Raw genomic sequence first — 11,204 nt, 5'->3', positions numbered from 1 at the left:
TATTTTTTTTTTATTTATTTATTTTTTTTATGTTGAACTGAACCATTTTTACAGTGGTAAGGGGGTGTTAGTGCCAGCGGTATGGGCAACTTGCATATCTGCATATTTTGTAGCAACAAATTCTGCCATCTAGAAGACGTCTAGGTCTGTCAGGGACATCCCTGCTTGTTTCAGCAAGACAATGCCAAGCCACATTCTGTACAAGTTACAAAAGCATGGCTTCAAAGAAAGAGACTGTAGGTTATAGCCTGGCCGGCCTGCCTATCTCTTATTGAAAACGTGACACTTTATGAAGCATAATGACAACGACAACTAGACTGTTGAGCAGATTAAGTGTTATAGCAAGCAGGAATGGGAAAAATATGCTTTTAAACTACAAGTAACTGGTGTCTTTAATCTCCAAATGATGATTAAGTGTTTATAAATAGGAAAGGTGACATAACACAGTGGTAACACAGTGTTTTGTGCCATTTGTGTGAGAGTTTCAGGGAGCCTTGGAGGGAACTTTACCCATAAGGTGTTTTTTGGTGTTCTGCTCTGGCCTAAAAACAATTATAAAGCATTTGGGAGCAAAAATACAAAAAAACAAACTAAAGCTTGAGGCCAGAATAGCAAATATCTCTACAGCTACAGTGAACTTTCCAGGAGAGCTGACATAAGCTGGGATAAAGGTAACCCATACTGCACAGAATATGAGCATGCTGAATGTGATGAACTTGGCTTCATTAAAGTTATCAGGCAGCTTCCGTGCTAGAAAAGCCAAAATAAAACATACAAGTGCCAGAAATCCTATATAACCCAGCACAGCCCAGAAACCTATAGCTGAACCTAATCCACATTCCAGTATTATCCTTTCTTTGTAGTGCTTTAAATTTCTGAAGGGGAGAGGAGGAGATGTTGTCAACCAAATAACACAAATGAGGACCTGTATGAGAGTGAAGGTGAGAACACTGAGTCTCTGCTGTGGAGGCCCAAACCATTTCATGGCATTACTGCCTGGAAGTGTAGCTCTGAAGGCCATTAACACCACTATTGTTTTCCCCAGAACACAGGAGATGCAGAGGACGAAGGTGATCCCAAAGGCTATATGGCGCAGCATACAGGACCACTCAGAGGGCTGACCGATGAAAGTAAGTGAGCAGAGGAAACACAGAGTCAGTGAGAAGAGCAGCAGGAAGCTCAGCTCTGAGTTGTTTGCTCGAACAATTGGAGAAGCTCTGTGTTTGAAGAAGACAGCAGTCACACATACAGCTATGAAGGCCCCAGAGATGGAGAACACTGTCAGGATGATGCTCAGATTGTCGTCCCAGGACAGGAACTCCACAGGCTTGGGGAGGCAACTGTCTCGCTGGGTGTTGGGCCAGAACTCAGGAGGGCAGCGCACACAGTTCAGAGAGTCTAGGAGATTAAAAAAGCAAAGAAAGCTCTATTAGATGATGAGTGATATAAGTAGGCTTCTTACTAAAGAGGATTATAGTAGCACAAACTAAAGAACATGCTTCAGTGCTTCCAGCAAAACGAATGTCTTTGAATGTGTTCAAAAGTTTAAAACTGGTATCAAAATGTTTTTTTTTTTCTTTTGATCTCCAGGATAAAATAATATTAGAAAAAAGTGATTTGAGAACGATAAAATCTTCTTTCCCCACTATGGATTGTGATACCCAACCTGTCTTGTTACTGATCTCTCCTTCTGCGCATGGTATACAGTCATAGCAGCAGACTGGCTTTCCTTTCTGCATAGCTTTCCTTGTCCCTGGAGGACAGCTCTCACTGCACACAGATCTTGGCACCTGAAAAACATTAGAGAAATATTAAAAATCAAAAAAACGATGGCAATTGGCAATTCATCCACATGAACAGTATTACATTTTTAAAATGTTAAGATGTTTTGGTCGAAGAGTAGTTTCAATATCAACTTTTTTCTGCTTTAAATTTAAGAATACCTAAAAAAGTAAGCAAATGTACCCCAACTACCACCTATCCCTGCAGTGGAGCTCAGGTACAGGCCCAGATAGACCCCAGGGTGTCTTGAGCCTGCCATTGTTCAAGATCCATTTCAGAGAGATGAGACTCAGCCCTCCCATGGGAATAGAGCTTATGGGTCAGCTTGAGTTCTATGAGCTTCATCGTTCATTATTCTTGGACTCCCTCTTTTGGGCAGCACCATCTGCCTGTGAAAATTTCTCCTCAATAACCTGACACATATCACTAAAGCTGGAAATAAAATGCTGGTAATCTTTTTATGAATGTGTCACATTCCATGACATAGTTATTTGGAAAAGGAATCAGACAAAATGTCAGTAATAACCCTGCAAGGCAAAAAAGCCTGGCCCACTATCACAGGTCACCAGCAAAGTCATTATGTGTTTTGGTTGTTAGTATGTTGGTCAGCAGCAGTGGAAGTTATTATCCTTTTCACCATGCTGGAATGTTGATTATGACCAAGCACGATAAGCACAACCAAGCTGGGTGACCAGCTAAACCAGCACCAAACCAGCATAAACCAGCTGTGTGTGTGCGTGTTTTTCTTTTTCTTTTTTTTTCTTTTTTTTTAGTAGTGAAGGGTAATAAATAAGTTGCTACATTAACATTTCGTTATTGTGAAAAACAGAGTTCTACAAGACCCTGTGGAGCTCTTGAATATTTAAAACTAAACATAATGCAGTGTATAAATGTGAGTTATGAGTTATTCCACAGTTTTACATGCTGGCACCTGGAGTTTAAATCCTGTCATTGTTATTGTTTTGGCTGACTTTGGAAAATTTAACAGTATGTAAAAGATCAGAGCTTTAGGGGTGTATAAGTATGTATAAGATCAGAGCTTTAGCTCACCCAGTGAGACCATGAGAGAGAGTGTGTGTGTGTGTGTGTGTGCTCAGCACAGCCACTGCACAGCTTTGAGAAAGTGAATCATAACATTTGCTTATGAGAGACAAAATTTCAGTAAAAATGAAAAAAACAAACACTTTTTAAGTCCTTGAGCACCCACAAAAAGGGACTTAATATGCCTGCAGTTTAGTTTACCTGAAATGATGATTGCATACTCTTTTGATAAAAGTAGCTGCAATTCCATTGAGTTTCATTAATGTACATATTACCTGTGTATGTTTCTAAAAAGCATAACTAGACTATTGCTATTTGTAACAGGCACAGATAGATATCCTTAATAAAACCGTTATAGAGGCTCAAATAGGTGTGGCAACCCTGCAGGACTGTACCGGATGTACTATACTGTACCTCAGTCTGTCTTTCCACCCAGCTGATAGCTCTGCTCATACTGAACTCCTGGCCTCTTGGTCTGGAGGAGTCATAGCGGCCCACAGTCACAAAATCCAAACCACCATCTTTCTTAAACTGCCAGTTTATGAGCTCGTAGACGGCCACAGGATCACCATTGGAATCAAAGGAGACCTGAAAACCATTCTTTGTAGTGAAGTTCACTCTCTTGAGCTGGTCAAATATCTGCAGTGGCTCAAGACAGAAAGAATCAACTCTTCAGACTCTTGGCACCTAGAGTTTAATGCATGATTTTAAACTTAGCAGTTTTATACCTGCCATGGTGCGAAATTAGCGCTCTTGTCACACTGCGTGTCATTACAGATAACACCGTGGATGGCATGCGCTATGGCATACGTAGCTTTGTACACCATGTTAGTCACGCGCAGCTGCGACGTGTCTGTGTATGGGTTCTGCAGCGCGCGGATATCCTCGCTGCCGTCACATTCCCGCGCGCCCCCTGAGGAGCCTTTTAGGCTACAGCTGAACGAGCTCTCCCAAAACTCCGTTAGCAGAGGCGATTTCAGTGCTTGTTCTGGAGAGAGATCCAGAAGAAACTCACGAAAACCTGGAATCACTGAGCGGGGGATCCCAAATCCTATCGCACCAGCGCACATGTTAAAGCGCAAAAGTTCTGTTTCTATGATCCACCCTTCGCTGCCGATCCACTGAAGGGGAGGCGGCGGCTGTCTCGCCAGTTCCTCCAACAGAAACCTCAGGTCGCCTGTGGCAAGAAACGCTACTATTACCCGGGCTGTTGATCTGCGGATGACGTTTGCCACTCTCTCCAGTTTACTGCGCGGTTGTGTTCTGTAGTAGGACTCGGAGTACTCCACACAGATGCCCTCCTCTTGCGCAGCCTTTAGAAACGATGCCATTCCATTATTTCCATAGTCTGAGTCGCTGCGCACTGCCCCAATCCATGTCCAGCCAAAATGCCTCACCATTCTCGCTAATGCGGCCGCTTGGTGATGGTCACTAGGCACGGTCCTGAAGAAGGCAGGATACTGACGCTTATCGCTCAGACATGCGCAAGTTGCGTAATGACTCACCTGATATTCAGTACACACAAGGAAAAAGGAGCTTTATGTCAGAAGCCTGGTTGAAATCTAGTGCATGGTTAGGGTATATGATGTGACTCTTCAGTTACAAGTGAACCCATTTAAATCCATTATATTCTCACAAACAACAGCATGCTGGAGTTTTATTATTGCATCATTTAGTTCAGCATTTAATCACCTGTGGAATTCCAAAGAGTCCCAGTATTCTGGCCATGCTCATTGAGGGTGTGGAAGCAGTCTCTCCCACGAGAGCAGGAACAGCGGCGGCTGCAGATTTTGAACAGGAATCATCATCACTGAAAAATGGTTCCATGCCGTTGGCCAACTGAAAAGCAGCTTTGATTGTCATCGGCACTTCAGTGCACGAGTCGTGTATCTGGTATCCTAACGTGATTCCCGGCAGGAGATCTGTTCTGTTGTTGATCTCGTGGATGGCGAACTCCATGGCGCGGACGAAGCGCAGCTCCCTGAAACTCATACTGTTCAGAAAAACAGAGGATAGAGAAAAATAGATAATTTAGAAAAAATAGAGGTTTCGTGCTTTCACCAAATATTTTCAGAGCTCACTACTCAATAAGTAGCGCATGACTGCAAATAATAGTCATTTTGATTAGTATAATTTCTCTGTAATCCTCCCTACACTGTTCACTCCACACTCACAGACAGACCTCCCAGAGCACTGCAGCTGTAGTGGCGGTCTGGTGTAGGTTTTCTGCTCTGATCTCATGTAGTAATGAATAGAGAAAATCCCTCCAATCACAAAATCTCCATTCATATAAAGATCAGGTAACTGGGGTTCAGCCCACAGCCTGCAGTTGACCGAGTCAGCTTTACACGCTGCTGGACTGAGCCCAGTTATCCATAATGTTGATAGAAATATAATCAGACTTAAAGTGAGCTGCATGGCATGCGCAGTAGTTCCCAGCCCTCTAAAGGCTAGGATGGCTGCATTAAATAGCCACTTTGTGACGATGCTCTGTGGGTGTGAGCTCAGACTCAGGGGGTGTGGTTATGTCTTAATTTCGTAATTAAGGACATAACGTTTATATTTGTGTTTCTTTGGTGTTTTAAAGGTTGTCATTCAAATAAACAGAGGGGCTGAGCTGAAGTAACTACAGGCCTCATTATATCCAGGAAATATGAACTCATGGCCAGTTTTTCACAGTTTCAGAATTTGAATTTTTGTTTCTTTTGCATTATATCCATTCCCAAGAACAGTATGACTGTTTTTTGTGGACACCACATTTTGCTATAAGTTGCTTTTGGCCAGTGTAAAATACAAAAATAAATGTCCTTTATGACCAATATTAAACATATTTGACATCATGAAATTTTGAGGGGACCCCTTTAAGAAATATCAGCGGGCCCCTTACATAACATCATAAATCTGTCATTCAGCTTGGGCCATGTACCAAAGTTTTTCCTATTTTTACGTTGTTAAACCTGTCCTTAAAAAAAATCTTTACCCCTTGAACATTCCAGTATCTCCAACTATCTCCAGTATGCTTTTTTGGTCCAAATTTTTCCAGTGAGGCTTCAGGAAGTATCATAGCACAGAATCAGCACTAGCCAAAGTCTGTAATGATCCGCTGCTGGCTTTATGTTGCATTGATGAAGAGTTTTAAGAGCATAAAATGCATTATGGTGTCCCACAAAGTTCCATTTTTGGCCACCTATTGTTTTCACTCTACTTACAGCTCCTGGGTTGTTATCTGCAGACATAATGTTGGCTTTCATTTTTATGTTGAAAATACACAGACATACCTGTCACTTCAGTCAAGTTCAGCTGCACAGTTACACAAAATGGAAGAATTAAACACAATAAAACTTTGATGACTAGAAACTATCTTCTCCTAATTTCTATCAAAACTGAAGTAGATATTGGGTAGCCTACTTGAGAAAAGGTTGTTGACTCAAGAGCTTGATACTTGTTCTGTAAAAACAAAAGGTACAGTCAAGGACATTGGTGTTATATTTGATACTGGCTCATCATTTGATTCCCATATAGACATTTCTAAAACTACATTTTTTAATTTGATAAACAAAACAAAAATAACACATATGCTATCCCAGCATGATGCTTAGACACCCGTAAATGCTTATATAATGTCTATATTGAATTGTTGTATTGTGTGGTTAGCTGGCTGTCCTGCAGTGTCTTTAAATGTAAATGTACATGTCTGTCTGATACTGTGCACTGTGAGCTCCTGTAACCAAAATCAAATTCCTTGTATGTGTAAGCATACCTGGCCAATAAAGCTTGATTCTGATTCTGATTCTGATTCTGATTCTAAACAAGCTTCAGTTAGTTCAAAATGCTGCTGCTCGCACAGAATCCTGGTTTAATGCAGTCTACACTGGCTACCTGTTAAGTTTCTTATTGACTACAAAGTCCTGTTAATGACATATAAAACTCTAAATTTAATCTTTATAATGTTCCAGAAAATCTGTATTTATTTACGTTGTAATATGTTCTGTTTATTGCTGTTGGGGCTCTATTATGCACAGAATCTCTTGTCGTGACATCTAACAAGTATTCTGTCCAGCACAGTCAGTGCCGCATTCACCAGGTTTCCAACTTTTCACTTTAAATTCACAAGAATAATGGAAGCTCAAAAAATTATTGCAAATGAAGCAGCTTGTTTCTCTCAGCTCTGTAGAAGAAAATAAGACTGCATGCATCATCTGTAAAAATTCAAAAACACTTCTGAGAAATATGAAACGAGTTTATGAAAAAACTTGATATAAGCTGTTTTACATTGCAAGAGTGAGGAGACAGGGAAACTACCCTTGAGGCAACTGTGGCCAGTATCATAATACCATCATTAGGAGAACTAATGACTTAACTTATGATCACATGCAATACAAAAATGTTGTTTATCTGCTGAAATGCAACAATTAGAGACAAAGATATATTTCATTGTTTTTTGAAAAATATATGCCCATTTTGAATTTGATGCCAGCAACATGTTCCAAAAAAGTTGGGACAGGGGAATGTTTACCACCAGGGCCGCAAATAAAATTTTAGTAAGGTCCATTTTTCACAGCTCCTAGTAAATAAACTAACTGCCAAATATGAGTGTTGCACCAACCGTAAGTTTCTTTTTTATTGATTTGTTTTTTACCAAATCTTTGCTCCTTTTGTACCCATCCAAAACTGTTCTCCACCTTTTCCTTTCATTTGTTCCTTCCCATCTTTCTATTCTTCCATAAACTAGTACTACTCCTCCATACACTAATTTGACACCAGTTACCCTGTTTAAGTGTATTTAATTAATCACTTAACCATTTATTTATATGTTTATTTTCAGCTGAAAATACGCTCGCCAGGACTTTTCAGTCTTTTCTTTGCTTCACCTTGCTGTGCTTTGCTTTGCTTTGCTCTGGCATCTCTACTGGTCTCCTTCTCTCTGGGCTCTGCCACCTACTGAGTAAAAAGATGGCTATAAGTAGGACAACAGAAACAAGGCACAGGTGAATATTGTTAGCTACTTAGCCTGCTGGTTTGACATGACTAGCTCTCAGTCCTGCATGTAACACTCGGAATGCCCCCTCCTCCACATACCCTCGCCGCCCAACACAGGCCAGGCAGTTGTTCAGCCAACAGCCCGATCCCCCCGCCATCTGATCCCCCAGCCTGTGAACAACTTCAGATTTAAAGGGTTGCAGAGCTAGACACCAATGGGTGATTGTAGAGTTGGTATCTTTCATGTGGTGTAGCCACTAGAGAGAGGTGTAATCAGAACATAGATTGAAAGGGCATCCCAATGGGTAATAACAGAGAGTGAGGTCTGCCCATTTGATGGCCAGACATTCCTTCTCAATAGTGCTGTACTTAGTCTCCCGAGGTCACAGCTTCCAACTTATGTACATCACTGAGAGAGCCTCCCGCTCCACCTCTTGGGACAAAATGGCCCTCAGCCCTCTGTCTGATGCATCTGTCTGCAAGATAAAAGGGGGAGCAAAGTCATGCAAATGCAGCAGCGGGGCCGGCCCCTCTCAGCGACTTCAGGACGGCCCTCAAGTGTTGCATAAGCCACTGCCAATCATTGCTATAGATAGTTCTGTCGTCCAAATAGGCAGCGGCATAAGCATAGCGTGGCCGCAGAATTCTGTCCATGAGCTGCTGAAACATTGCCGGCACCCCAAACAACCCAAACAGGATTGTCACAAATTGGTGTAAGCCAAACAGTGTGGAGAAGGCAGTTTTTTTCCCAGGTTACTGGAGTTAAGGGGACCTGCCAATAACCCTTGGTCAAATCCAGTGTCGCATAAAAATGAGCAGCACCTAACTGATCGAGCAATTCATGAATACGCAGTATTGGGTACGCATCGAATTTAGACACCGCATTGACTTTTCTGTAGTCCACACAGAACCAAACAGTCCTGTCAGGCTTGGGAACAAGCGCCACGGTGCTGCTGCAATTACAGTGGGACTCCTCAATTACCCCATATCGAGCATAGCCTTGATTTCATCCTGAAACATATTCTTTTTGTCTTCAGGTAAGCCCTAAGGCTGACTGCGCACAACCACACCCAGAGGAGTCGCGGTCGCAGTAGTCATGGAGCTGTTGAGCCAACATGAAGGGCCGGTCAAACTCCCGTAGCGGGAGTGAGCGGAACCACAGATAGTGTTGTTCCGGAGTCCGACGAACCCTCTGAAGGGTCCTTTTTCAGCTCATCGTACTCCAGCTGCAACTGAGTGGAGAGTTGTTGAGCAGCAAGCTGGGCTTCCCCCAGCAGTCGGATTGCCCAGTCCTTCTTTGGCCACCCCCAGTCCTCTGACGCTCTCTCAAAGAGCTCCACAAACGCTTCTGAGTCATCTTCGAGACGGAGATGGTGGCTGGAGCTGGAGTACTAGTTGCCATCAACAAGCTCCACATAAGCTTCCTGTCTGCCTCAAAGCGGGCATGGTTTTCCCTCTGGCAATCCAGGAGAGCCTGATGTTGAATCTGCTGCAGGAGAGAGAGCGCTTAAATAATCTCTCCAAGCTGGCGACGCTCATCCACCCATCCCCGGTTTTGGCACCACTGTGACATTCTTTGTGAGGCTGGGAGGAGTGAGGACACCGGAAGCAGGTGTGGAGACAGAAAGATTTGCATTAGAACACACAAAAAAATGCTTTTTAGCCAACACACAAAATTAAAGAACATGCTCACTGGGACTTAATAAAACTCACTTTTTCAAAAAAAGCAGCAGATGTACTCCAGCGTTGGTGCTTTCACAGCTGTGCAGGTTACCCACTAATACCCCCATACTATGACAGACCCTGGCTTTTGAACTTTATGCTGGTAGCAATCTGGATGGTCCTTTTCTTCTTTGGCCCAGAGAATATGACGCCCATCATTTCCATAAATAATTTGAACCATTGACTCATCCGCAATACACGTTTACACTGTGCATCATCCATTTCCAATGAGCTCAAGTCTGGAGAAGCCATCAGCATTTCTGGATGTTGGTGACACGTGGCTTCTGCTGTGCATAGCACAGTCCTAACTGGCATTTGTGGATGCAGCAATATATGGTGTTATAGTAATAATGGTTTGTCAGTATTCCTGAGCCCATGTGGAGGTTTCCATCACAGAAACATGTTGGTTCTTAGTGCATTGCCATCTGAGAGATTGATGGCCGTGGGCATTCAGTTGTTTTCGGCCTTGTCTATACACCCAGGGAGTTCTCTGGAGTCCCTGGATCTTTTGATGATATTATGCACTATAGAGGGTGAAATATCTAAAATCCTTGTGATCCCTGGCTGAGGACCATTATTTTTAAACTATTGCAATTGTTACTCATGTATTTTTAGTTAGCCTCAAAGGTCCTTGCCTATAAAGGTCCAGGCCAATACTGGATGCCTGTTTGATACCCAAACATGATTGTATCACTTCTTTAAGATGTTTTTGGACTTTTTACAGTGTTCCTAGTCTGAAATTGCCCCATCTTAATTTTTTTGTAATGTGTTCCAGATATCAGTTTCAGAATGAACCTATATTTACAAAAAAACAATGAATTTGAAAATTAAATTATACAATTTTGTTCAAATACAAGTAGATGTATAAATTGCTGTTTTCTGTTTTATTTGAATTTTACATACTGTCACAACTTTTAAGGAATTGGGTTTGAGCATGCGGTATGGAGTTGGACATTGAGGGCATTGTAAGTCAAAATAGTACCCAAAAAATCTTTGGATTTACCACAATTTTAGCATCACCAACATTACATATAAAAACTTAGAAGACACTAGTATGATCACTAATGGTTTTGGACAGTAAATGAAATGGGTGTATTTGTGTTGTAGACATCACCTCCCCTAGTTCCTATCATGACCACTGTAACAAATTTTTAGATTTCTCTAATGTGAACTATTTCATATCAAACCACTCTAAATAACTTTGTTTACATCACAAGTAAAGTGGGACCCCAAGACTTCAATTTTATTATTATCTTACAGAACATTAGGGACCAATATATACAATGTATTCGGAAAGTCTTCAGACTCTTTCAGTTTTTATATCACATTTTGTTGTGGCCTTGTGCTTAAAAAGTTTTTCCCCATCATTCTGCACTCAATACCCCATAATGACAAAGTGAAAACAAATTTATTGAAAAGGAAAAAACTAAAATATTGCATTGACATAAGTGTTCAGAACCTTTACTCAGTACTTAGTTGAAACACCTTTGGCAACGATTACAGCCTCCAGTCTTCTTGGGTATAAAGTTTTGCACACGTGGATTTGGGGGTTTTCTGCCATTCTTCTCTGCAGACCTTATCAAGCTCTGTCAGGTTGGATGGGGACCGCTGGTGGACAGCCATTGTCGGGTCTCTCCAGAGATGTTCAATTGGGTTCAAGTCAGAGCTCTGGCTGGGCC

General features: G+C 41.9%; 1 protein-coding gene across 1 annotated transcript; it reads right to left on the bottom strand.

Moving 5' to 3' along the window:
• Positions 1 to 475: 475 nt before the first annotated feature.
• Positions 476 to 7,544, bottom strand: LOC118818201 (extracellular calcium-sensing receptor-like). The gene is made up of 7 exons (XM_036585397.1): positions 7,521 to 7,544; positions 5,006 to 5,109; positions 4,516 to 4,816; positions 3,552 to 4,328; positions 3,238 to 3,462; positions 1,667 to 1,790; positions 476 to 1,398 (listed from the first exon to the last, which is right to left on the bottom strand). Exons 1-7 carry the CDS (start codon positions 7,530 to 7,532, stop codon positions 485 to 487), a joined length of 2,457 nt encoding a protein of 818 aa, XP_036441290.1. The 5' UTR covers positions 7,533 to 7,544; the 3' UTR covers positions 476 to 484.
• Positions 7,545 to 11,204: the final 3,660 nt, after the last annotated feature.

The sequence above is a fragment of the Colossoma macropomum genome, unplaced genomic scaffold (assembly GCF_904425465.1).
Source record: "Colossoma macropomum unplaced genomic scaffold, Colossoma_macropomum, whole genome shotgun sequence".
Taxonomy (NCBI): Eukaryota; Metazoa; Chordata; class Actinopteri; order Characiformes; family Serrasalmidae; genus Colossoma; species Colossoma macropomum.
The sequence above is the reverse complement of the archived record's forward strand: the minus strand, read 5'-3'. Positions and strand labels throughout refer to the sequence as shown.

Bases quoted from the DNA above. Each gene is read 5' to 3' on its own strand.
- LOC118818201 (XM_036585397.1), bottom strand. The intron at 3,463-3,551 runs GTATAAAACTGC...GAGCCACTGCAG, and splicing joins CTAATTTCGCACCATGGCAG to ATATTTGACCAGCTCAAGAG. The intron at 1,791-3,237 runs GTACAGTATAGT...AATGTTTTTCAG, and splicing joins GGGTGGAAAGACAGACTGAG to GTGCCAAGATCTGTGTGCAG.